Raw genomic sequence first — 27,443 nt, 5'->3', positions numbered from 1 at the left:
ACCAGTCAAATAATCCCTGTGTCCCTAACGGTGCGGGACAAAGCTTCAGATCTGAAATCAGCCCATGAATCAGCAACCGAAATGGATGCTGCCAGGCTTATCCTATTTGAATCGACGTCCATTATAAACCGTCCAAACAAAGAATTTGTACAGGGATGTGGAGGCTATCTGAGCGGCAAATGACGTCTTGTGTTTTCTTTTTGTTTGTTCCCATCTAAGGGGTTGAGCTAAGTGAGCACTCTTGCCACTGGGCTGCGAATGACAGGGACTCGGAGGTTCCGTGTTGCTATGGGGATGGGATTACATGATTCAAACGCACAGCATGTCCTGTTGCTAAGGTGATTACAGGCGTCTTCACCCTTCTATTGGGGCTGGCTTTGTCACAGATATTAGCCATGGGGTAAAATGAGCCTGGGGCTTGGTGGGCTGAGGGAGAGAGAGAAGGGAAAGTCAGCTCTGTGGAAGGTTTGGGAGGAAGTGAACAATTCCACTTGCTGGTTGACCTGGGTGGCCTTGTGGTGACAGCCAGCTGCATGGATGGTGTGTTTACTGGAGTCCTCAGAAAGCTGGTTGGCGGGCAGGAGTCAGGGACTGTGGCTAGAGGGCACGCCAGGAGCCAGAAGGTTCGAATGCCCCAGAAGGTGTCGGAACCTTCTAGACCCGTGGTTCAAGGACAGGAAGGAGACTGAGTGAAGGGGGCGTGAGGGAAGTCTCTGGGATGATGGACAACTATCTACCCTAACTGGATTTACTCCCGCGGTGTATGCATTTGTCCAAACTCACCAGATCGCACGCTTACGTGCCGTGCATTCACGTAACGTGTACATTTCATCCCAGTAAAAGCAACAACTCGGACTAGACCGGGAGGAGGCCTCCTGGGAGAAGCACAGGCGAGCCGCCGTAGAGCGTCCCTAGGGCTTCTTCCCTGTGGTGAAGAGATAGGCTGGCATGTGCTGCGGCGTGTGCTGCCTGCTTCTCCGAGGCAGAGCGCGCTCTCTGCGCCTTTGTCTCACGTGCATGTAGGCCGCCCCTGCTCCAGACTCTGAGGGTGGTCATGTCAGCCTCACTCTCCTTTTCCCTCAGTACCGGGGGTCTTGTCATTCTTGGCTGCCCTGCTCCCTTCCAGGACAGGGAAAGGTGTCAGGGAGGCACAGTGGGACGGGGAGTTAGGCAGGCAGGGCTCTAGTCCCCGTCTGGTCTCTAATCCACTGAGCGCTAGCTGAACACTCACGCTCGGGGGCTGCAGCTTCCGCACGTGCCACGTGGGGTTAGAGGATCTCAGGGCGTCCAAGAGGATGGACAGGACACACTGGAGGTGTGCTGGACACAGGAGAGTGGGAGCTGTGCGGGGGAGGAGACCGGGGGCTGCCCGGTGACATAGGGCATGGGTACAAGGCAAGAATGTCAGCACCCGGGCCTCCGTGGCTTCTACAATATTTGGGGGGCAATGAAGGAACAAATCGGGGGGGGCATCTCAGGACAAGATGACCGAGTCAAATACCAGCTGTGCCTGCTGCATCTCAAAGTGCTCGGTGCCTAAGTTCTGAGAGCCTCAGTTCACACATCTGTAAGATGGGAGGGACAGGAACAAAAACGCAGAGGGAGAGGGGAGAGCGTGGGGAAGCTACTGGAAGTGTTGGAGCCACCACGGAACCTCCCACAACCTGGGTTTTGCAGACTGTCTCGTTGTCGCATTTTTTTGACATACTCTTCTGCTTCTCGGTTCCCTATAGTTTGGTGGCTCGATCCAGAGGCTTGGTCTGACGCAAGTTGTTACTGTTTCCCAGATGACTCATAGCTGATGTTGTGGGCAGCCCAAGAGAACAGGGTGTTGGGCTTGCTTTCTTTAAAAAGATGTCAGCAGTCATTGGGGATCATTGCCCAAGGATTCATTGGGGATTGCCAAATGATAAATATTATAATCTATTCATTCTTAATTTATTGATTCCCCCTTATCAATTATTTGGTTACCCGTATCGGTTACTTGGTTACCCTTGGGTACTATGTAGATAAGAAAGACAAGTGTTTTATTTTTTTCCCCATATATATCTGCTTTCAAATGACTTGGTCTCCTGATATTATATTTTTGAGTGGGTTGTCAAATATTTAGATTCTTGTCCATCTGACATGTGACAAATGCTCTCCCTGTGTGTTCCTTCTGAAGAATGAGATCAAGCAATGTTTCATATTTTAAAAGTTTGCCTTTCTTTTCCTGTGAACTGTCAATTCACAGCTAGTGGGCATGTTTATACAGCGTTTTGTCTTTCTCTAACTTCAGGAGCGTTTTCTATACTACAAATACTAACCCTTTGGCCGTGATGTACATCACAGATACTTTCCACGGGAAGTCATTTGTCTTTTTACTCTGGTCACGAGCTTCTATGCTACGTAAATGTTTCCCATTTTCATTCAGTCAGCTGTATTGTATTCATCTTTCCCACCATCACACGGATTTCAGGTCTTAGGGAGGTTCTCACGGTTCCCAGTTGCAGAGGAATTTCCCCAGGTTTTCCTCTGATACCTGCATGGCTTCATTTTTCATTTTACACTTAAATCCCTACTCATTGGAACTTAAGGGGTACACAGTATGAGGAATAATATATTTAATTTTCTCTGTTTCCATAAGGCCAGCCAGTTACCCCAGCGTCACATATTAAAAGTCCTTTATCCCTCCCACTGGCTTGAGATGCTGACTTTACTGGGCACTTACCGGTTTTGCATCTGCAGTTGGTTCTCTTTGTGGATTTTCTCCCCTCTGTCTATGAATGGGCCAGTGTCTCGTTTTGTTTTGTTTTTTAATTGTGTTTTTCCCATTACCGTTTGTCCCCCTAGGACCCTCTTCCACCTCCACCCTCGCCCTCCCGACTCCCGCTCTGACGCGTGTTCACTCTCGTCCCACTGTGTTTTGTGCCACGTGGGACACCTTGTAATTTTTGGTTGAAAGGGGGATGAGATGTAGGCTAATTCCTCACTTAATGTAGTCGATGGGTTCTTTGACTTTAAGCCGACTATAATGAAACCAGTTTTACCATAGGCTCGTTGATGTAACAAGAATTAAGCTCCTGTGTCTTGTCCTCAACATTATACCTAAATGACATTGAGTGAAATGATGTTGTTTGAGGACCTGCTTGTACTGGGGGCAAAACAACAGACACACAAAAACCAAAACAGGGAACCTGCTGTAAGTGGACCTTTAGCAACGTGCAGTAAGGTGTGGGGTACACAAAGTGTTCACATAGTCCATTGGGGAGTCGGCGCCTCCAGACTCTGACTTCAGGAGATTTCTCAGCCCTCCCCTCCCCCACAATAGCACAATCTAGTTGGAGTGCACAGGAGTTGGTTATTTCCCTCCCCCCAGTGAGCTGGGCTCTGATAAAACCCCAGCAGGGCAAGCGCTCATTGACTAGTTTCTCCTGAGGGCAGCCCTTGTTAAGAAGAACAGAGTGCTCTGGTGTATTTCATATGGAAGCAGGACCGGATTTTTCGCTCCTGGTTGAGCTCCTAGAGGTAACACTCTCAGAAGTGTGGGGACCTCCTTGGAGATTTTGACCCTCACACTTGTCCACACTGAGCCTCCAGCAACTTAGCAATCGCAGGCCAGGACGGGTTCACGGGGAGGTTTCTGCCCTGGTAAGTGGTGATTCTCGGACTCTGCCTGTTCCTCTCTCCCGTTTCCGGGGCAGCGGCTTCCCCTGTGATCTCACTTCCCTGAGGGATCCCGGAGTTGTTGGTTTTTCGTTGGTCGAGCTTTTAGCTCGTTGTGTGGCTAGAGTGGCCACTTCTAAGCTCCTTACATCGGCTGTGTCATTGTAGATATCTAGTTGACTAGTTGGGATTCTGGATAAGTGAAAACACAATAGCCTTGGGGAGAGTTAACCCACCCCTGAAGATGCCTAAGGAAACATTAATTTTAATGGACGACTGTGCAGACTTCAGAAGAAGGCAGAGTCTACTTAGGCACCCGAAACCCACATAGTGGGACTGTGCAGGATTTTTTGTAATCATCACCCAAGGACATTTTTCATTGCTTTTAGAAAGCTAGGAAGAAGGAGAGAGAGGGAGAAGGGGAAGAGAGACAGACAGAGAGACAGACATTGATTGGTCGGCTCCCACTTACACCCCAACTGTGGATGGAACCGGCACCCCAGGCATGTGCCCTGACGGGGAATGAAACCTGCAACCTTTCAGTTCATAGGACAGAGCTCAGACCAACTGAGCCACCCCACCGAAGGCTGTGCAGAATTTTTTAAGTAAAGGGTAAGAGATTTAGTTATTTAAATTTTTCTAGAAAGAGATTTCATTATGAGACATTGATTTCCTAGTTGAAGCTGGATGATACCAAGCGTTCACATTACTGAAATATGGGACATTTATAGTGTCTGCATTGTGACATTTTAACTGTGCTGCCATTGGCTCCTGGTTAAATTATTATTGGTTGTCTCAAGAACATATGGGGCTACTTTACTTCCGGGTAGGATTCCATATTGGAACAGAGATTTGAGGCTGAACCTGAGATTTGGAGCCGCTCTCCGGGATAATATTTCTCCCAAGAATGAGCGATAAACCCTGTTTTATAGTCGCTTTAGGGGTGCCAAGTCCAGCTCTCCAAATGGAGGTGCTGCAGGGACCCCATCAGTTCTCATGGACTACGGCCCAGGCTCCAACTATGGAAGAAGGAAACAGATCCTACCTTGTAAGCTACACACTCTGGATTCAAGTTGCTCGTTTTCTCAATGTCTAGTCTGATAAGGCTGGAGCTCCTGGTCCAGTTCACATAAACCACCTGACTGGTTTAAACCAGTGATTTTCAACTTGGGGCAATTTTGCGTCTTCCGTCTTCCCAGTGACATTTGGCAAAGTCTGGAGAAATTTTTGGTGAGGGGTGGATACTTGACTTTCTCTGGTTGGTCCTAACTTAGAAGTGGGGACAAAAGTTAGGGAAGCTGTGAGTTACTGATGAAACTCCAGCGATTTGGGGACAACTGTTACAAAAGTTACTCTTTGGCCTTGGCTGGTGTGACTCAGTGGACTGGACACTGGCCTGCGATCTGCAAGTTCGAGGGTTCAATTCCCTGTGAGGGCACATGCCTGGGTTGCGGGCCAGGTCCCTGGTTGGGACTGTGGGAGAAGCAACCACACATCTGTATTTTGCTTCCTCCCTCCCTTCTCTCTGAAAATAAATTTAAAAAATCTTTTTTTTAAAAAAAGAAGTTACTGTTTAGCTTCCGGATTGTTCTAGAGATAGCAACCTGGCTTCCTGGGCTGTTTGTTGTCCCTAAGGCACTGGTTTCCCGGGTAGGTCAGAGTCTCGTCTCAGTGCCGACCGGCCACTGTCCGCGCACGCATTTGGTATCTCAGAGGTACGACTGCATGATCGCCTCAGGCGGCATGAGCTGCAGACATAATATTTAGGCGGGGTTCCCTGAGATGAGAACTACTTCAAGGATTCCTTCAGAGTGAAAACATTGAGAAAGGCTGCCTCTGATTTTTCATCTGGGAAATGGGGATAACGATACCAGATTGGGGGGAGGGGGTATCACAAGGACCGAAGGGTAGGTCTTAAAAAAAAAAGAAAAGGGTCCCCTTAAGGGCAGTTAACTTTCTGAGACGAGGCCTCAGCCAGGTCCCCGTTGGACTTACAAGTCTGGGACACACAGAAACTGCATCCCGCCCCCCCCCCCGCCCCCTCCCTCACCGCAGAGCCCCGGGATCGGATCCGGCGGGAAACCGCCAGGGCGACTGCCACGGAGCCACCACGTGGAAAAGGGTGCGCTCACGGACCTCCACCCATCCACCAGGGCTGTTGCTGCACTCGGCTCCCGGCCAGTCCACGGCGCCGTGCCCACTACCACGCCCGCGGCCACACCTGCTTCCACCGTGGCAGGAAGTGCCTCATTGCTTATCGGAAGAGCGTCACGCGGAGGCTCTCGGGAGTTGTAGTTCCACCCAAGTCCAGGGGTACCTACGCAGTGTTGGGAGGTCTCCGAGTGTGATCTGCGCATTTCCGGACCCCAGGCAGGGCTTGGCTGGCCAACACCTGGGACCTGGTGGGTTCTGAGGCCTCCGTGGAACCTCGGATTGGCGGTTGCTTCTTTGCCAGGCTGTAGAGTGGACACGTGTGGCAGACTCCACACCGCGAAGGGTGCTCTGTGCAGGGTCCGGTGGGCGGCTGCGTCTGACGTCTTCTGCAGAGGGTCGGGGTACCTGTCTGCTTTGGGGTGGGGGGCGCAGGCAGTCTGTGTCTCACTGCTTCTATGTCCTCCCGCAGCTCGGCCACGTCGGAGTTCATCATTTGCAGGGGACTCAGTGACAGCCTTGGCTGGGTGAGCTGGGGGCCAGCTCTCCCCACGAATGGTCACCCCTTTTTCCCAGTGGTGGATTGTTTCTATCCCTGGACCCCGAACTTCTCTGCCCATACAGGTCCCTGAGCTCCGCTCAGGTGGCCAACCTTCTTTTGGGCAGGAGGGACTGCTGAGGAAAGACCCCCATCTCTCCGCCCCTCCCTCACTGCTGTGGACCCCATATCACAGCCCACGGTAGGCTCTGAGCTATGAGGGCAGCGAAGGAATGCTGTGAAATGATTGTTATTTCAGGAATCTACAAGTGTCTGTCTTCGTTCGACACACCTTTATTGAGTGTCTGGGTCAGAGTCCCAGGGAAGCACCGGGTCTCATCCTTGGCTGGGGTCCTGTGCATACGTGGGTCCCGTGAACAGAAAGGGACTCCCCAGAGTGGGTGCCCCGATGCTTCTCTTTGCTGGATGAGTGGACACAGGGAGGGAGGTCAGTTCCTGCCGTGGACGGCGTGTCGAAAGATCAGTCTTAAAGAAAAGGACGAGCGGTAGTGCTGCATTTGGCGCCACGGAGGAGCCCCTGGGAGGTGCAACTGGAGGGGGCTCCGGGAAGCAGATTATTAGGGGCTGTAGACTTGGCCCTATTGGTGCCTGACGCAGTTATTTGTCTCTGGGTCAGAATATGTGAGCAATGAGTAGAGTTGGTGGTGGATGAAGTAAGGTAGCGGGAACAGTGAGTGGGGGACAGTATCTCAGACTTGGGAAGAGGTGGCAGCCCTGCCTGGGCGAGCGGAGGTGGGGCGGCGTGAGCGCGTCGGTTTGCGGATGGATGAGAGAGGTGGCGGGCGCAGTTGAATGGAGACCTCCTGTTATGGCATCGGCGAGGGTGGGAAGTGATGCAGAGATGATGGATTTGTCTGGCTTTGATGCTTTCTTGTTCAAGATGGGATAGACTCGAGCTGGGGAGGCAAATGAAACTGGATGTGTAATTTTAAACCTTGACAAGGCCAAACGTATCAATTTTGTTCCATTATGACTTGAACTTGGGTCTTATTACAGGTTTTGCTTACTTTAATACATAATTCTTTTTATTTAAAAAAACCCTTCTATTAGTAACCCTATTCCACCTTTCTTCCTGCCACAATGAGGTCCCAAGTCCTGAAATTGCTGTGTCCTCCTTTGTTTTTATTTCCTGACCAGGTATAAACATAGCTGTAAACAACACATATGGTTGTTTTGTGTGCTCATTCCCTTTGCCTGTATGTCTTCGGGATTGTCTTTTTCTTGTTTATTTTTAGTATTTTTCATGTATTCTAGATACAAATCCATTTTGGCTTATGCACATTGTAAAAATCTTGGAACAGGATTTGATTGTGTTTCTTTGATGGGTATATTTTTGAGTAGGGATTCATTTCATTTTCTATGTAGTTGTCTATTCAGTTTTCTGTTGCTTTGTCAGTTTTTGTAATTTATATTTTTTATAGAAAGGTGTCCAATTTAATTTCGTGTTTATGACATCCTATTTGTAGTAGTCTAATAATTTAAAAATACCTCTACTGAAATTGTCTTTTTCCTGTCCAAATATTGTGTATATTTGCCTTCTCTTGTTTTCTTCATCAGTCATGACTGGAGTTAGTCTATTTCATCAGTTATAAATACAAACCAATTATTTTATTGGTGTTAATAATTCTTTCAAGAATTGGTTTTAGGTTTTTTTTTTGTTTTTTTTAATTTTATTTATTTATTTTTAGAGAGAGGGGAAGGGAGGGAGAAAGAGAGGAAGAGAAACATTGATGTGCAAGAGACACACCAATCGACTCTCGTGCGCCCCCTACTGGGGACCTGGCCGGAAACCCAGGCGTGTGCCCTGACTGGGTATAACCCGCGACCCCTGGGTTCCCAGACCAGCTCACAATCCACTGAGCCACACCAGCTACTGCTCTTTTTAATTTTTTATTGGGGCACAGTTTCAGACTTAAAGAAAAGTCACAATGGTAGAATAGTACAAAGAATTCCTGAATACCTTTCATCTAAATTCCCCAAATAGTAACATTTTACCACGTTTTTATGGGGGGAATTCAAGGGGTTTCAGGGCTGATTAAGGAGAAGATAGAACCATGAGGTGACAGGAGCGCATACAAGCGCATGGCGGGGGGTGTCCCTGGGAGGATGAGAGCCCCCAGAGGCTGGGGCCCAGGGACCACTTCCCCAGAGGGAGGAGGACAAGAGAACCCTCCAGGCATCTCTGGGTCGGAGCCCCTTGGGGCGGTTGCAGCCCCATGGTTTATTTTACCTGTGGCCGCCTGGGACTGGGTGCAGTTTCACGGAGTGGGCAAAGCAGGTCGGCTTTGAGTGACTAGGGATCTGCTGCTCTTCCGGCTGAGCTTCGAACACGTGTCCACCTTTCAGTTTGTTGTGGCTGCCCTTTGGAGCTACGGTGTCAGCCAGCTGCGAAGAAATAAACCTGGGGTCGCCGTACAGAGCCATCCTCAGCCCGTGTACACAACACCCCGCTATCTCCTCCTTTTTCTCCCCTCCACACATGCGTGTGAATACAAGTCCATCTTCCCCACATCAGGACAGTCTGTCACAGCTGCACAGAATAATAGTGATCGAAACCAGGAATCAGCTGTGGATGAAGCACCTTGTGGATCCCACAGATTCCGTGCAGATTTCACTAGTCGCCGCTACAATACCCTCTCTTCTAAAGAAACCTCAGCCCACGCCCCCCAGGGTTTTCCAGCTCTCTTTAGCCCCTTCCCAGTCTCCCATTAATAACACTGACATTTGGGGGAGTGCAGGCCAGCTATAAAATGACCCTCAGGTTTCATCAGGAGTAGATTTGGGTAATATATTTGTGGTAGGGTATTTTTTTTAACCTGTTCTATTATTTCTTTTTAATCGATTAATTAATTAATTAATTTATAGGGGGGGAAGGGAGCGAGAAAGAGAGGGAGAGAAACATGAATGCCTCTCACACGCCCCCTACTGGGGACCTGGCCTGCAACCCAGGCATGGGCCCTGACTGGGAATGGAACAGGTGACCCTTTGGTTTGCAGTGATTTCTTCTTTTTAAATCTCTGTTCCTGGTTGTTTCTTTTCTTTTACATATTCTGGGTTTACTCTTTTTTTCTGTGCTCACCTCCTGAGTGGAATGTCATTAATGTTCAGTTTTATTTAATGCATATCTTAGGGCTACAATTTTCCTTCAAGGGTGTGTAATTATCCACTAATTTTGATATGTAGTATTTTTGTGGTCGTCGTGTTTTTGCTTTCTTTTTATTATTTTCAAGTCGTGTTGCTTTTTGGTTCAGAGAGTGGCATCTACGCGATGTTGATTTTTAAAATGTTTGCTGAGGTTTATTTCTTAGCTGACTCGTCAATTTTATAACTACGTCACATGTGGTTAAAAAGAATGTAGGTTCTCTAATTACATTCTTCTGATTCAATAGATCAAGCTCTTAAATTATTCAAATGCCACGCATCCTTATTTTTCTTTTGTATCCTAGGTCGTCATTTCTGAAAATACACCCTAGAATCTTTGCCGGGTGGTGGAAGGGTTGCGCGTCTCTCCCATTTGTGTCAGTGTTTGTTGTCCGTGCGTTTGAGCTGCGGACGCATCGGGTATATTCATTGGTGACCCGGAGCTAAGATCGGGTTAGCTCCTGGTCCTGGCCTTGTCGCTTTGTCTCTTTGCAGTGGGTGGTTCTTTCTTGCTTTTTGTACGTCTCGTTACGTGTTGTTTTTTTTAAAAAAAAAAAAAAAACAAATTGCGGACACTGTGTGCCGGCCAGAAGAGACTTCAGCTCCACTGTCCCTGTGTGTGGGCCGGAAGTTGATTGCCATGAGACTGGTCAGGAGTTGAGTGGGCTGGCATTTGCCGTTGCTATGGTTACCATCAGACTGCTGCTTTCTTCGCATCTCACCGGCATCGCTCAGTGCACAGAGTGGGCTGATTACTGTTGTCCACACGGTGTGCGGTGTGCAGGCTCCTCTTCCTGATGCCCCCCTTGCCCCTCAAGTGCTGGCTGGTCTGGTGGGGGAGGGGCAGGGTGCGCTTTCTTTCTCAGGCTTAGGCGGGCTCTGGGTCTTGAGTCTCAGGGCTGGGGCTTGTGAAAACGCTGCCCTCCCCAGTATCCTCCCCCTGGGTATGTTGGAGGTTCTAGAAGTGTGCGCCCAGGGCATATGCCAGCCTCTGTCCTCCCCCTGCCGGATGTGGGAGGTCTTACCTGGGCTCTGGGGCCCACACAGTTGGCTGCCCTTCTCCAGCAGCATTGTGCTTCTGTTCCTCAGAAGAGAAATTGACGGAAGGATGATACTTCCTGTGTTTTCCACAATGGCAGCCACTACCCTCCTCCTGACCTGCACCACCCAGGGAGCCTGTCTCTGGTGGGCTCCGGCCCTTCCCTTCCTCCTGAGCTCTCAGTGGAGGTCCGTGTTGGGTCTCTAGGGCCGTGGACCAAAGCACCACACGTTGGAGGTTTAAAGCAGCACCTGTCTCTCAGCTCACAGTTGTGCAGGCAGAAGCTTTGGGGCTGTGGCTGGCCTCTTTGCTCGGGTCTCCCAAGGCCAAAATGAAGTCAGATGGGCCGGTCTCCCACCTGGGACTTTCCTCCAGGACAGTCTGCTTCCTGCTCATTCGAGGGCTGACTGACAGGGTGGGTCCTTGCCAGTTGTAGGCCCGAGTCCTCCCTGGCTGCCGGCTGGGGTCCTCTCCCAGCTCCTCCTCATGTGGTGTGTCCCTTTTGAAGGCCAGATTTGGGACAGAAGAGGCTTCTTGTGTTCACTCTTTCTGATTTTCCCTTCTGTCCCGACTTGCTTTCTGATTCAGAGGCAACGTTAAAGTGTCCTGCTGATGTCTTCCCATGAGTCTCACCATGTCGTCTGTTTATTTTCAGGGGTTCTTAGTGTCTTTGCAGAGGCTTAGAATCAGGCTGTAGCTGAGGGGCTCAGCCCTGTCTGCATATTCAAGTTCACTTCTACCCCGCAGAGAGTGGGAGCCGAGCCTGCAGCTGAGGGTAAGTTCTCAGCGGGAGGGCAGAGCTTTGGCAACATTGGTCCCAGGCCTCAAGACCCATGAGTCCCAAGAACAGAGAAGCCTCACGAAGAAGGAGACCCAGTGGGCAGCAGTGCACTTTGGAAGGGGGGCTCCCTCTCTGTAGCCTAGGGCCACGGTTGGAGGTCACAGTGTGGGGCAGCCTTCAGAGCTGTGACCTGAAAACAGCCCCGGGGTTCCCTTGCTGACAGAGAGGATCTGGACGGTGCCATCGCAGCAGGGGACCCGCTAGGATTTGGGTTAGGGAAGGTGTGCCGGGAGGAGTGGCAGCTAGAAGACGGACTAGGAGGGAAGGGGTCCCTGAGAGGCAGGACAGCCTGGCCCACCCATGTCTCTCCGCTCCTGTGCTCGCTCATTCCCTGCTGTCCGTGCAGCGAGGTCTCTAGCTCATCCCATCCTGCCGTCACCTCCATGCATCACTTCTCGTGGGGCGAGACCCCCTCTAGTGAAGCCAGGGCACCAGAGTTGCTTCCTTAACCTAAGAGGGTTTCATCTTCCCTCCTCACGTTAAAGATGAAAGAAAATGAAGTGGAGCCAGCACCAGCCCCCCAGGACTCCTGTCCGGCAGCCCTGGTGGGGGGCTCCCTCCCACCTGCCACAGTATCCCCCTAAAGCCCACCCCCACCCACCTCCACCCCTTCAGACGGACTCAGGGACTTCCTCTCCTCCAGGGAAAGGACTCTGATAGAAGGTCGTGGAGAGAAACCCCGGTACCATGGCATGTGTATTATATTCTGAAATATTTAAACATTCCACAATGAGCATGTTCATTGTTTTAAAAAATAGGAAATGCCACTTTGTAAAAACAAACCAAATCCTGCCATAACAGGGGTAACCATTGTTAACATTTTGTGTGTTTTCTACAGAAGTTTTCTTTATATGTTTATGAAAACCCATTCCACGTGCCGAAGTTGATGTTTACAAACAGGAAATGCAGGGAAGCGTCTCCACCGATTACATTTCTCCCGTGCTCTCTCGGGTCTGCCTTCCTGTGCAGGTTTCCTGGGGCTGCAGCAAAAAGTACCAACAACCGAGGGGCCTAAACACAGAAATTTAATCTCCCGCAGTTCTGGAGGCCAGAGGTCCAAGGTCAAGGTGTCTACAGGGCTGGCTCCTCCTGAGGTGGGAGGGAGGGTCATCTGAGGCCCCTCCAGCTTCTGGGGTTTACTCTCGCTCCTTGGTTTCTGCAGCATCACCCTGATCTCTGCCTCCGGCTTCACGTGCCTCTCTCCCTGCGCATGTCTGTGTCCGAATGTCCCCTTTTCACAAAGACGCGGTCCCTTAGGGCCCACCCTCAGGACCTCCCGTGAACTTGGTCATCTGCAAAGACTGTTTCTAAATAAGGTCACGTTCTGAGGTGCTGAGGGCTCAGATGCCCACCTATCTTTTTGGGAAACACAGTTCAACCCATAACACTTCCCCACCAGCATGGTATACAGGGAAGTCTTAGTTGCACGGTCACTTCAGGGTGTACTAAAGAACAGTCGCCCCCCGCTTGTCAACAGCCTAACGAACATTTCATGCTCACGCCCAGCCCAAGCTTCGCCCTCTTCCCCATGGAGCTGTAGTCTGGAATCTCCCCAGGGGAAGGGCCTCCTCCTTAACTGTTCCTTCTCATTGGGTTTTTGCCTTCTCCTCCTGGGTCAGGGAAATACAGTCATGCATCGCTTAACGGCAGACACGGGGACGGGTTCCGAGAAGTGTGTCACTAGATGATTGTGGGTTTGTGCACACATCATACTGTACACTCACCACACGCCGACGTGGTACAGCCTCCCCCCACCTCGGCTGCGCGGTGTAGCCTGTTGCTCCTGGGCTGTGCACGGCACGTCACTGAACAAAACAGTGTGAGATTAATCAGTCCCGTGTTTTCATGCAAGAGGATGAAAATGATGCCATCAAGGGCCTCGGGAAATGCAAGACGTGTGAGGCTGCCAGGGTAACAGGCCTGCTGCCTTATGGCAAACTTTGTAAGTAGGTACAGAGTGCGTCCTAAAACGACACAGAAGTAGATACGGTGAATACGGAAACCAGTAACACCGTTGTCCGTGGTCGTGGCCAAGTGCACGCTGCACTGTGAGATGCCTGGCAGCACAGGTCTGTTTACATCAGCCTCCCCACAGACACGTGAGCAGTGTGTTCGCTGTGATGTGACGGCCACGAGGCCCCTCGGTGGCAGGAGATTTTCGGCTCCACCGTAACCTTAGGGGACCTCCATCGCATGTGCAGTCGCTGTTGACTGAAAGTCCGTTAGGCGGTGCATGACCCTAGAGGAAAAGTAGCGGGGCTTTTTCCCCGCTGGGTGCTGCCTGGAGCTCTCACTGCCTAGCCCTGGCCGCCCTCTCTTGTGCAGGTGGCCTCACGATGGCTGATGGCCACTTGCGGGGTGCACAGCCTGTGACGCCAGCAGGGGCTCCCTAGCAGGCTTCTGTGCAGACCACCCCCACTCCTGGCTCCACAGTCCCCCCTATCAGGGTGGCATTCCTCACCCAGCAGGCGGCCTGCCTGGTCAGTGTCCTGGCAACACAGCTCAAACCCACTGGGCTTCCCCACCACCTCTTAGAACTTGCATCCTTGTTCCAGTAAAGGCAGATGGTGCAGGTGGCTCTCACTCCTACCCTCTCTCCTCACCTGGCCGCCATGGGTGGCCTTGACCAGCCTATGATTTCCAAGTTCCTCAGCTGTGAAGCTGGCAGCAGTTCCTGGGTTCCCCCACACCCCAAACTTTCACAGGCGTTTCCCTCCAGTGAACTACTATGCACCTAAGAGTTTCCGTAGCTGGACACACACCAGGCCTCGGGGTGCGAGGTCACTGCCCCAATTTTTGCAGCTCCATCCAGTCTCCATGAACAGTCCCTTTGGGGCCCCCCCTCCCTTGGCTTGGGAGGGAAGGACAACCCCATCTGACACTCCTCAGTAGACACCTCTCCTTCAACTACTTCCCTCTCAAAGGGAGGGATCTGCTAGGGTGTGTCTGGCAGCTGCTCCTTAGAATTTGGGGTGTTGGGAGTTTGCCCAAAACTCCCAAGCACCTGGGGAAATCCCATCCATCCGCGTTACTCATCTGTGAGGCATATGCTGTGCACCTGCTTCTTTCAGTTTCCAGTGTTGCTGGAAGAAATACCTGATTCCGTGTCAGATGGCTCTTCCACAGTATTTTAAGTTGATTCATATCTTGGCATGCTTTAATTGTATCATAATTTATTGACCAGTCTTTTATTTTTAAGCACTTAGGTGGTCTCTGTTTTTTTTTAAAAACCACCCTCAGGACTCCTTATGAAGTTTCTGTAATTCTAGAGTTTTAGTGTCTCTGCAGAATCCTTGGATCAAACCTCAGTGTGCCTCTGTCCTGAGTAGGAACATACCTAAGACCAGCCTTGAGTCTGCTCAGGAGAGATAGGTGTGGGGTCCAGGAGATGCTTCCAGCCACAGTAAATTTGCTCCTGAACCTTCGTGTTCCTGTTCCCTGGGAAACTGAGGAAAGGAGGAGGAGGGCTCAGGAGAAGTCATCAGATCTTGTCCCAGTTTTGGTAAGTGGCAGAGCCAGACCAGGACGGCCCCCTGGGCAGGGGTCAGTTTAGCCAAGACGGTTCTTAGTAAAAGTTTGGGGTGACAAACAGCAGCTAGGAGAGGAGAAACGAGCAACAAACAAAACTCAGCAGGAGCCCCAGACAGAGCTGGGTGCCTCCAGTTAACAGAGCTCCGCGTGCCTTAGCGAAGCTCCCTTAAATGGACTTCCCAAACCCATTTTATACGTCCCCATCCCGTGAATTTCCCCAGCACCGGGGCACGACTGGCAGTAGAAGCTTTGGGTTATGAGTAGATTACAGATATTTAAAAAATAATTACAGATATCTTTTAAATAACCAGAAGTCATATACCAACTGCCCGTTTGTCATAGAAAAGCTTAGAAAATTCACCTAACTACACAGAAAAAAATTTTCCGCCGGTCATAATCCAACTACCCAAAGCAAAGCTCTACTAGCTTTTGTCGCCCGTCACCCCGGAGATTACTCTGCGAGTGTGCACGCACGTGCCGGTGTGTGTCGGACCCACTAGTGTCCGACCACCTTATTCAGTGATCAGCATGCTACTAATAAGTCGTTTTCTATGATTTCATTTTTTCGCTGCAAAAGTATTTCCCTTTGTATGTAGTATATTCATTTCACTCGTGTTCTATAATTGGGCATTTAGTTGCTTCTGTTTTTTCAGAGTTTCACCAAATTTGGAATAAATATCTGGCCACTAAATCTTCGCCCAAATGCATGACTGTTTTCTTCAGAAGAAACAATTTTCCATTAATGAAAATTTGGGGTGGTGCTGGGCAGAGGGTAGCAGACTGCACGTTAATTCCTCAGACACAGAGAGGTATATTCATTAACTAGAGACATCCAAGTTCAAGTCTCCCTGTCACATCCCAAGCCGAGGGGTCCTTGGGACCAGCCTGTCCTCCCCCGTGCCTGGGGGGGGGGTGCAGCATTGTTTCTGAGGCTGGAGGAGGCCTGCCTCACGTCCTCTCCTCCCCCACCCCCGTCTCTGCCTCTGCAGGTGTCTGCTCCTCCCAGACCTGCAGGGAAGCACCATGTGCCAGGTGAGTGTGGCCTTTCTTTCTACTGTGCTTTGTTTAACCACGGATTTCAGGTTGCTTATGAGAACGCAGCCCATAAAACAAAATGCAAACAGAAATCATGCCCTGGCTGGTGTAGCTCAGTGGATTGAGTGCCAGCCTGTGAACCAAAGGGTTGCTGGTTCGATTCCCAGTTGGGGCACGTTCCAGGGGTGCAAGAGAGGCAACCACACATTGATGCTTCTCTCCCTCTCTTTGTCCTTCACTTCCCCTGCCTCTAAAAATACATAAATAAAATCTTTAAACATAAAAAGCAATCAAATCAGTGACAATTCAGAGGGAATGGAAGGCCAAGGCTGTGGGAAGGGTGGGCGGATGCCGACCAGGGGCTGCTGGAATTGTTAGCTGCCCTGTAAAGTTTTGTCAGGCATTCCTGGCACTTAAAAATGACAGACTCCATGCAATCCAGGACGTATGTGGTCTGTCGGGGACAAGCCTGCCACCGTCTCAGGGGACATCCAGCTTTGGGAGTGTTTAGACATTTGTGCGATGGGGTCTGGTCTGTGCGTGGCAGCAGGCGGGCCCCTCAGCGATGCCAACGTGGAAACTGACGCCTCAGTGAGCCTCCCGTGACACTTCCTTTCGGGGCAAACAGTGGATGTCACGCCAGCACAGAAACCTGTGACCACAGTCGTCCAAGTTCGACCTAAACAGCCCCGTGTGGTTCAGACCGACCTGGATACAGCCCCACATCCTCCGGAGGAATGAATGAGTAGCACAGCCTTCAAGTTACCCGTACTTTGCTGTGTATAATACGCACTTCTGCCCAAACTTTTGAGGGAAAAACAAGGATGCGTGTTATATGTGGGTATAATGATCACATGCCACGGGCATAATAATCCCGTGTATAATGCACACAAAACTGTGGGTGCGCATTATACACGGCAACATACAGTGTGTTTTCCCAATAATTGTTGACACAGACCGAGAGCCAACAGCTCCCCGTTTCAGTCCTCGGCAGGCACCGGAGGGCAGGTGGTCAGAGCATCCCAGCCTTTTCTCCCCAAGTGTGAGGCAGCAGCGCCCCCTTCTGCTCAGGACTTGGACTCAGACCTCTCCCACCTTCCCTCGGGCCCTTTCTCCCTCCCTCCGTCATCATTCTCTCCGCAGATGCCAGTGCTGTCCTTTGCCCTTGGCCTGTCCGCATCCTTATGTTTCTCTGTTCCTAAAGGGCCTCTCCCCGCCCTGGGCTCCAGGGACGTGTGGATGTCACATGCACTGTGCAGAAGTTATGGGCCAGGAACCCAGCGAGACCTGGTTTAGGACAAAGAATCGAGGCAGCACCCCACACTGTGGGAAGAGCGGGTATGCAGCTGGGACTCAGGGACAGTGACACCCAGGAACCCAGATGTCCCCAGGATCTCTCTTGTCTTCTGTCCCTGTGACTTCCTTCTGTCATAGTGACTTCATCCGCGTGGCCAGAAATGGGATGCCCATTGCTCCCACCCCTCACATGCACAAATCTTGCCATGGGAAGGGGCCGTGTGCCCTCTCATAGAGCCATTTGCAAGATCTTCGGGGAGGGTTCAGATGGGTCCACCTTAGTTCAGGTTGGGCTGAGGGGCTGGGTCTGCGGTGGGGAGTCCCCAGGAGCAGCACGTGGCTGGGGGCCGGGGCAGGGAGCAAGAATGTTAGTCCTGGAGGAAGATGAGGCCTCATGGACAGACGTTACGGCTGCCCACTCCAGGAAGAAACGCAGTCACAGGGTTGTAGTTTCCAGGTCAGGACCAGTCTTGGCGGGAGTGTGCGAGGTTAATAAAGCTGGGACGCTCTGGATGCTCGCCACCAAAAATGTGGGGCGGGGCCCGCATGAGAGGTGGAAGGCCAGGCGGTAACTCCGCAGCCTTCTCAGAGGAGAGAGCCGGCCGTGAAGCTGGACGTTTCATGTGGTGTCTTTTTGGGAAGCTCTTGTTTTGTAGGAAACCAAGTCTCATGGGGAACCGCCCTTTCTTAGGCCTCTATCTGCGATCAGATAATGACGATAAAAGTATAAAACTCCTTCTGTTGAGCACATGTGTGCCAGACTGTGTTTTCCACAATCACTCCATGAACAATCCTGTGAGGTAGATAGGAACCCTTTCTCCCCATTCTACAGGTGAACAGCCAGAGGCTAGAGATACTAAGCAAATCGCCTGAGATCTCACAAACAGGTGATGGGTTGGGAGCTGAATGCAGGCCGGCAGGCAGACACAGAACTGGGCCCTCAGTGGTTAAACTGAATGGTAGTTTCATCGACCGATACCATATCCCCAACAAAGAAATCCATCCGCACAGGGACCAGCCACCCGGCCCACCTGCAGAACCTCATCAGGGTGACTGGTGGACATCTGCCTCTGCCAAAGCCAGTGGGCAGAGAAAGCCGGGAAGAGGCGATGGCTTCTTCATGTGCAGATGCCGGTGCAGGGCTCAGAGGATCACGAAACACCAGGTGAACGTAACACCACCGGAGGCACCGAATAAAGGTCCAGTAACGGACCCTGAGAAACAGACCCATGACCTTGCTCTGGGCGGAATGTCCTTGTGACATCTGAACTCGCTGTTGATTTTCCATGACTGCTCACGCGTGACCGCCGGGGAGGCGTGGCTCCACATCAGTACGTGGAGTTTCACTGCTGTCTTCGTCGTGTCTGTCCTGCGCTTAGCTTTCTGCCATCCCAGCCTGTAGTGTGATCTTTCCGTCCAGCGGTCTCTCCTGTCCATCGCATTCCCCCAGACTGTACGGCCATCGCAGGAGCCGTGACGCCTTCAGCTTCCGACCCCAAGCACCAAGAAGAGTGCCAGTAACATACCAGGTCTTCAGTAGATGCCCGTTCACTGAACGAATGAATGGAGATCCAGATTTTATTTAATTACTTTTTTAGAGGGGAAGGGAGTGAGAAAGAGAGGGAGAGAAACATCAGTGTGCAAGAGATTCAGCCCTGGCTGGTATAGCTCAGTGGATTGAGCACTGGCCTGTGAACCAAAGGCTCCCTGGTTCGATTCCCAGTCAGGGCACAAGCCTGGATTGCAGGCCAGATCCCCGGTGGGGGGGGGGGGTGTGCACGAGAGGCAACCACACATGGATGTTTCTCTCTTCTCCCTCCCTTTCCCTCTGTCTAAAAATAAATAAATAAAATCTTTAAAAAAAGATTTTGGTTGCCTCTCACGCACCCTGAACTGGGGACCTGGCCTGCAACCCAGGAAATTGAACCAGCAACCTCCCAGTTCGCAGGCTGGTGTTCAACTGAGATTTTTTTCCAATATGTTTTTCTCCCCCCCAAAATGTACAAAGTGAGGGGCATGCTAAGCCTATATAACTTCACATGGGGAAACCTGACCCCGAAGCTGGCGAGGTCCACCTCCTCTACCCCTGGCCCTCAGTGCGGAGCACGCCAGGTTAATCAGGGGTGTGCTGTTGCAGGGGTCGTTGTCATTCAGCGACGTGGCTGTTGGCTTCACCCGTAAGGAGTGGCAGCAGCTGGACCCCACGCAGAGGACCCTGTACCGGGACGTGATGCTGGAAACCTACAGCCACCTGGTCTCCGTGGGTGAGAAGCTCCCCCTGTCTCGCGGTGGTGTAAAACCTCTCAAGCACCAACAGCGTGTGGCCTTGCGTTTCAGTTGTCAAAGAGGCTTGCTCCCCTCTCACCTGGATTATTTGTGAATTTACCTCCCAAGTGAAATATCTTTTCTCTGTCCGAGATGTAAATGTCCCTTGTGTGGCCTGAACATCCTGCTTGCTTAGATGGCTCCGGTGGCTCAGCACCAATGCTGTAACTGTTGTTTTGAACAGGATGTCAAGTCACCAAACCGGCCGTGATCTCCAAGTTGGAGCAGGGGCAAGAAGCATGGATGGAGGAGGAAGAAATCCACAGGTGGAGCGTCCCAGGTGGGAGCACCAGCTTGCAGGGGGGCCATGGACATACGGCCAGGAGGTCACAAAGCAGAACCTTGGGATTCTCTGGTTTCAGGCAGCTAGTCCTGAAAGCCGGGGGTCTTTGCAAGCAGCTGTGGACGTTCGGCCCAGGAATTTGGGGTTCCCAAATGATTCCTGCCACCTGCACATGTCACACGTCACTGCACAGTCACTCTCCTTTCCCTGGACGTTAGAGAAAGACAAATTCCAGTTTTATTTCTCCTCGTATCTATCCTGCCATCCCTATTTAAGACCTTACTTGCTTGGTTTTTCTCTAGATTCTTCATTCTTACACTTTCCCCACGGTTATGAAATAGGCTTTTTCACGCATTCAGGGATTCCACAGATCTGCCCTTGTTTAAAAATAACTCTTACCTCGTGCCACTCGTTTTTGTTTAAGTTGTTTTTCTTTCGCACTGAAATGCCTCAAAAAACTCATTTACGACCTAGTATATGACTTTAAATTCCTCTTCTTTCAAAACCATGTAATATGACCCCATTTTCTCTAGTAAGTTCTAAATGAAGCTTCCCCGCATCCCTGCATAACCCCCTGGGGAGAAGCGCCTGCATTTTTTTTTCCTACTTTTTTTGTTCAAATCATCACCCAAAGATATGTTTATTGGTTTTAGAGCGAGAGGAAGGGGGAAAGAGAGAGAAACATACATCATTCGTCCCCACACGCGCCCTGACCAGGGATGGAGCCCACAACCCTTTGGTGTTGGGAGGACTCTCCAACCCACTGACCTACGTGGCCAGCACTGTCCTTAACTCTGTGGGACTCACATGGCGGACGCTGACCGCCTCGTCCGTGCAGGACAGGGATGCTTTAACAAGCGCCTGTTCAGGGCAGTTGTTATGAATCAGGGGTGCATGCGGGAATCACCTGGCAACCTTTAAAAATACCTGCTGGCTGGGTTCCAACCCACACAATCCCAATGGGAGAAATCAGCACACATTGATTTCTGAAGAAATTTCCTTCTACGATGTAATCCTGAAAAGAATAATGAGTTTGTGTCTTCTTTTCCCCGCTAGCAGTTTTGCAAGTTGATACCCAAGTAGATCGCCAACAGAAACAGCAAGGCAAACGTTTGAGGCGAGTGATATTCCTAGACAAGAAAGATTTAACCAAAAAAGAGCACCAGCCACGTAATACAATTGAAAAAGACACCAGTCAGAACCCAAACCCTCTTCCTGCAAGGCAGCGGGCCCATAAATGCGACTCTCGGGGAATGAGTCTGCAACGTGACGTGGACGTCAGGCCTAATGCCTACCTGGCCAGAAGGAGATTCAAATGGGACGGACAGGGGAACTTACTTCTCTATTCCAAGCTCGACCCTGCACCTTCTGGGATGCCTCCGCGTGAGTGTAACCAGTGTCAAAAAGCTTTTAGCAATGCCCCAGCCCTTCGTGCAGATCAGGGGACCGACGGCAGGGAGAAAGCCCGCGAACGAGCCAGCCGTGGGGAAGGCTTTTCCCCCAAAGCAGAACTCCTTCCATCGCAGAGCGCCCACAGAGGCAAGAGATCCTATGGCTACGCCCAAGAGGGGAGCGGCTCCAGGGAGGGTTTGCCTCCACGGCCGCCAGGAAAATCACACCGGAGAGAAACCCGGGGGAAACAGCAGTGGTGCTGAAATGCTCCCCCAGCAAGAAGCCTGATGAAGTGTTCGGAATGTGGGAGAAGCTTCTCCCACAAGTCACCTCTCATCGACCATCACAGCTCTCGTCAGGGAGAGAAACCCTGTGCCTGGGAAGAGTGCGGGAAATCTTTCTCCCGGAGTCCTGCCCCATCACCCACCCCAGAATCCACACGCGAGGGAAGCCCTGTGCATGCCGCGAGTGTGGCAGAGCCTTGTCCCAGGACAAAAGCCTCATCCGACATCCCAGAGTCCACACGAGGGAGGAGCAGTACAGAGGAGGTTTTTATCGAGGAGTCTCAGCACAGCTAGGAATGGAAACCTGCGGACACTCCGCGTGTGGAAGTTCCTTCACCAAGAAGTCCAGCGTTGCTCCCTGTACACAGAGATTCATCCTAAGGTGACATGCTACCAATTTAGACATTTAGGAGAAGCCTGTTCTCGTAAAATCAATGCCAGGATGGTAATGAGGTGTTACCAGGGGTGTCCAACCCATGGCCCGCGGGCCTCATGCGGCCCAGCACAAAACGGTAAATTTACTTAAAACTTTTTTCCTGCTCATCAGTTTTCATTAGTGTTTGTGTCTTTAATGTGTGCCCCAGAGACACCAAAAGGTTGGACACCCTTGTGACTAGAAAGATATATTTTTATGGAATAGATTTAATTGTAAAGCGTATCTGCACCTATATTAACTGTGAGTACTGAGCTTTGACATATGTAAATAAATTAAACCATTAAGCAAAGATCTAAAAAACAGGACAATCCCATAGCTATAGAGGGGTTGTGTTCCTCAGAATACACAGAAAAAGAATTTTATTTATTTTTGAACTGTATTGAACATAATTGAGAATTTTGTTCATAATTGAGCATAATTGAGAATATGTGGACACAGACACCATAATATACAGAATGGCATCTATCAAAACTTTCCACACCAAGTCACAGCCTTTTGTCTGTGTAACATACATTGTAATTGGAACGCCGCGAGTTCATTGCCAAACCAGAGGCTCACACACTGTACCCCATACCACTTGGGGGTGTCTGTTGTTCATTTGCTGGCAAGTCTTATAGAAGCCCACTGATTGTGACATCTGATCATGTCTCAATCAACTAGTGAGTAAGTTGTGTTTGTGTAAAGGGAAGCTCAGGCCTCCTCCTTTCTCCCGCAACGTGGTGGACTGTCTACAGTCCCAGAGAACCACTTTGCTGCGGACAGCTGGAAATGAGGAACAGTCACCCAATCTTCTTTTCAATGCATAATTCAGTTTGCATGAAAAAGGTGAAGTTCCAGGGGCCAGCTGGGCATAGGGAACTGGCAGCCACACATCAAGTTCGTAAGTCCGTCGATGCTGTAGCTGCCCTGCGGGTTTAATTTCGTTTACCCAAAACGTGCTGTTGAGCACTATAGGAGGCTGAGGAGCACGGCCTTGGGCCACACCAGCAGAGAGCCGGCACCGAAATAAACTTAGAAATTTCAAAAATCTGTGCGTATAGCGAGAGGGGGAACTAGAGAAAAGTCTGCTCATTTGCACAGGAAGCTTGAAGATGCCTATTCGTGTCCCCAGTAGAAAACCGATCAGTTAACATAGAAATTTGTCCTGGCCTTTGAGACAATTTAGAGAAGCAAACAAAATATATAGTTTTGCTTTTTGTTTGTTTTGGTAACTTGAGTAATTAGTGCAAACAAAATATTTTGGAGGAAGACACACTGGATCCATGAGTGTTGGGCTTCTGATAAATATACCCAAAATGAGTTCATAATGCAGAAATTTTTTTTAAAAGATTTTATTTATTTATTTTTAGAGAGAGGGGAAGGGAAGGAGAAAGAGAGGGAGAGAAATATCAGTATGTGGTTGCCTCTCGTGCGCCCCCTACTGGGGATCTGGTCCACAACCCAGGCACGTGCCCTGATTGGGAATCGAACCAGCGACCCTTTGGTTTGCAGCCCACAATCAATCCACTGAGCTACACCAGCCAGGGCCATAATGCAGAATTACAAAACAAGAGGAACCAATCCACCGTGAAAGTCAACAGACATTTTAACAAAGTAAGAATCCCAAGTTTTTCGGTAATAGAAAAACCAGAAGTTCTATTAAAACAACTATCTTTAAAAAGGATTAAAGACAAAAACTTAAAACCATATGAGAGCAAGGCGCAAAGCAAGATAACTGGTTTATTTGGGAAAGAACTACCTGGAGCATCTAGAAATGAAAAACATAGTCCCTGAAAATTAAAATACTCCATGAACATGTCAAACAGTAGATTCTACTCAGCCGCAGAGAAAGCAAATGGGAAAACTGAGCTGAGCAATTTAGCACAGAGGGATGGGAATGTGAGCGAATGGGCGAGAGACAGACTGAGATGACCAGAGCAATGGGAGTTCCTGAAAGACGAAACAGAGAACGTGAAGAAAGGTAAATACGCAAAGAGATAATGGCTCAGACTTGACAAAGGACAGGAGTTAACAGATTTGAGCAGCAGAATAAGTGCCTAGCTGGATAAATAAAAATAAATTCACATCTAAGTGTACATCTGTCCATCCTTTAGCTAAGCCACTCCGTGGAATGGCAGCCTTGGATCCATTGTCTGGCCCGGCCATCTGCAGGGGCCTCGAACAGACACTAGTCCCCTCCTGCAAATGCATGATCTGCAGGGCAGCCGCAGAGTCACAAGCCAATTTCAGTCCCCGTTATCGCTCCCTGCAGCCCTTGGGATCAACTGTTTCCCCTGCTTCCGGCGCCTGTATGGCTTGTGCACCCCTTAGCTGAGAGCCCCATGGAACACACCAAGACCAGGCTCACTTGGTTTGAATGGGCCTGTGGGCTCTAGCCAGGGAACCCCAAAGCGCTCCACCCAGGGACCCCTAGCAAAGGCTTGTGCTCCCCCCAAGGCTCCATCCTACCTTTCGTGGTCTGTACTCCACCTTGCCCTTCCCAAGTGGCCCGTGCAGGTGTGCTTGTGTACCTCCTCCAGCTTGTGAGCTAGAAACTTCTCTGTTCCAGCTTCTCTTGTGGTGTGTTGGTGAACCAGCTCCCCCTCCCGCGCCGTGGCAACACGTGTGTTAATTTAACCAAGTCTTGACAACTGGCCTCACAGACAGGGTGGAAGGGCGCCCCCAGCCTGCAATTGGTCTCAGGGGAAGCATTATAGCTGCAAACCACTGGCTGACGGGCTCCCCCAGGTGGACAGCGCTGTCTGGGGGTCCTACCACCTGCGGGTCGCCTGCCCTCCACAAAGTGCCAGCTCCCAAAGAAGCCCCCGAGTCCTCCTGGACCTCGGAGCATTGTTATCCTGGGAGGTGAATGCATGCCTGTCACCTCGCAGAGTGTTAAAGAGTTCAGGTGTGCTTCCCCACTGCAAGCACCGCGCCAGCTGCCCGCTGTTGGGAGATTTGGCCACGATTTTCATGAGGTCCTGCTGCGTCAGTTAATGGCTGGGACACAGGAGTGGCAACCTTGCCCAAGTATGTTACCCGGTGAAGGTGCCAGGCAGTGCCCTGAGAAGGAGGACAGGGAGACGGGGCGGCATGGGGACTCCAAGTCTAACCAGACGGTAGGGAGCGCCATCGCCGGAAACGCTTGGCTCCTGGCAAAGGCAAGAGCGCCCCGGGCACTGTCCCTCTGGTGCCGCACACCGCGCTGCTGTCCCACCTTGTCCCCTGACCCTAGGGGGTGTTCTGGGTCTCACCCCTGGCGCATGGTGGCACAAGCTAATGTTCTGATGTTCCAAACAGCCTGAGTGCCTGGTGCCAGGCCACCTGTAAAGAGCCCATGGAGCAGCCAGGGCACTGCCCAGCGCCTGGTGCACCCACGTGACAAAGAGCTGGCGGGACCTCAGCTGTCGCCGGGTCTGGGGGCCACCGCAGGGATCCCTCCGCCATGCGCAGCAGAGGCCGACCCTAATGCGGGAGTGGTCAATGGGGACACCCTGGAGAGACAAGGGGCCACCTGCGGGTCCAGCCCCCAGGGAGGTCCGCCGCAGAGCTTCCCGGTAACCATCCATAAGGTCAAATCAGAGCGGGGTAATACAGTTTGAAACTGAAACTCCAGACTGTGTTGTATATTTGAACGGTGCTAAGAGAGAGGATCTTAAAAGTTCTTTTCACAAGAAAAACAAATTGTGACTGCGTGAGGTGACAGATAACGAGACTTACTGTGGCGATCCCTTTCCAATGTATGCAAATGTGAGGTTGTGACATTGTACGCCTGAAACTAACATAATGTTGTATGTCTGCTATAGATGAATAAAGAAAAAAAACCTGAAACTGAAACTTTGTGTATTTCAAGACTCAAAATATTTGAAAAGATTTGGTACATAACAAAAATGAAAATAGAAAAATACAAAAAAAGAACCGCCCCCCTAAAAAAGAAAACAAACAAACAAACCAAAAAGAAGCAAGTCAAAGACAAAAACAGACCAGACTGTGTGCAGCGGGAGGGAGGAAAGAGGGGCAGACTGGCTGTTGAGAGGTTTAATGCTCACCTCCAGCTCACTCTGAGCCACAGAAGTGCAGCCTCTAGCGATATTTCTAAAGACCCAAAATGCATGGCCCTTTAAAAGCGCTCCAGGACCGAGGGCTGGGAGGCTGAGCCCCTACCCTACTTTAGCTGAAAAGGTAAACAACCTCTTACTCCAAAACAACCACAGCTGCCTTTGGGCAAATACCCAGACTGCTCACCCCTAGGAGGCCCCCTGCCAGCTAGTCACCTGCAAAAGGCCTCCTGGGTGGTGGCTGTTTCTCTGAGGTGTTCAGCCCCGACACTATGTTGCTGGTGGACGCCTCAGGCCTGCAATGACTCAGGAAATGCACCACATTAGCGCACGGGCAACTGCACCACAGACCGCCCCGCGTCCCTAAGCCTCTCCTGAGGAGCAGATTTGGGGAGGAGGTGGGGGTGTCTGGGGCTTGGTCACAAGAACTTCAGGAAGAAGCAGGAGGTGAGGATGGGGATGGCCTGGAGAGATGGTCAGAAGCCACCTTTCATGACACTTCCCGGGCAGTTGATCCTTGGCGCACTGTGTTGCCTGCCCAGATACAATCCTCCCCGGGCTCCATGTCAGCCTTTACGGGCGTGCGATGGCTCCTACCAAGAGGTCAGGGGGGCAGCATCTACCAGCACTGAGTCTGTCTCCAAGACTGTGTTCCTGAATGGACCCTTCAGGGTGTATTTCTCAGAACAGCTCCCTCCCATGGACTCTGGGACTCTGGCCTTGGGGTACAGCCAGGGCTCTCACGTTTTCTAAGCGCAGTAGTTATGCCAAGCTACCCCCCTGTTGCTGCCGAGGCTCTGTGCATTGGGAAGGTGGGTTCTCACAGCTGGCTCTGATGCTCTGGGGAACAGACCAGGGGAGGATTCAATCTTCTAGATCCTTCCCCTTGGCATGACTTGAGCTGTGTCCCAGCCCTGTAACCCCTAAGCCACCTGTTCAGGCCACTGTATCGAAATACCAGACTGAGCAGCTTACAAAAGAACAGAAATTCATTTCTCATGGCGGGGGGACAAGTTTTGCACGCCTTTAAGCCCATGTAATCACCACCCAAATGAAGAACAGAACATCTCCAGTGCCCAAGAAATCTCCCTGCGCCTCCTGCAGTCCAATCCTTCCCCAGGTAACCACCATCAGGACACCAGCGGGCACAGATGAGTGTGATGTCGGCCTTTTTAAATTTTATTTATTTTTAGAGAGGGGAAGGGAGTTGTGTGGTTGCCTCTCACATGCCCCCTGCTGGGGACCTGGTCAGCAACCCAGGCATGTGCCCAGACTGGGAATCGAACCACATACCTTTCAGTTTGCAGGCCGGCACTCAGTCCACTGAGCCACACCAGCCAGGGCTGCTGATGTTGGCCTTTATTTCAACGGAAGCATACGGCATGTACTCTTTGTACCTTCCTGTGCTCAGTGTTGAGTCTCTGTTGTGCTTATTTTTGGCTGGTAAC

At 50.9% G+C, this 27,443-nt stretch overlaps 1 protein-coding gene across 5 annotated transcripts; it reads left to right on the top strand.

The window, feature by feature from the left end:
• Positions 1-5,947: 5,947 nt before the first annotated feature.
• On the top strand, positions 5,948-25,182 carry LOC112319750 (zinc finger protein 300). Of its 5 annotated transcripts, XM_053925916.1 has the most exons (7): positions 5,948-6,047; positions 11,191-11,310; positions 14,654-14,878; positions 15,897-15,939; positions 19,376-19,502; positions 19,748-19,843; positions 20,903-25,182. In XM_053925916.1, the coding sequence occupies exons 4-7, from the start codon at positions 15,931-15,933 to the stop codon at positions 21,499-21,501; spliced, it is 831 nt and encodes a 276-aa protein (XP_053781891.1). In that variant the 5' UTR covers positions 5,948-6,047; positions 11,191-11,310; positions 14,654-14,878; positions 15,897-15,930; the 3' UTR covers positions 21,502-25,182. The 5 variants fall into 5 exon arrangements, with proteins under 5 accessions (XP_053781891.1, XP_045041100.2, XP_045041099.2 ...); XM_045185165.2 differs by lacking the exon at positions 5,948-6,047 and having other exon boundaries at positions 10,926-11,310; positions 14,665-14,878; XM_045185164.2 differs by lacking the exon at positions 5,948-6,047 and having other exon boundaries at positions 10,926-11,310.
• Positions 25,183-27,443: the final 2,261 nt, after the last annotated feature.

The sequence above is a fragment of the Desmodus rotundus genome, chromosome 6 (genome assembly GCF_022682495.2).
Source record: "Desmodus rotundus isolate HL8 chromosome 6, HLdesRot8A.1, whole genome shotgun sequence".
In the NCBI taxonomy this organism is placed as follows: Eukaryota; Metazoa; Chordata; class Mammalia; order Chiroptera; family Phyllostomidae; genus Desmodus; species Desmodus rotundus.
The sequence above is the reverse complement of the archived record's forward strand: the minus strand, read 5'-3'. Positions and strand labels throughout refer to the sequence as shown.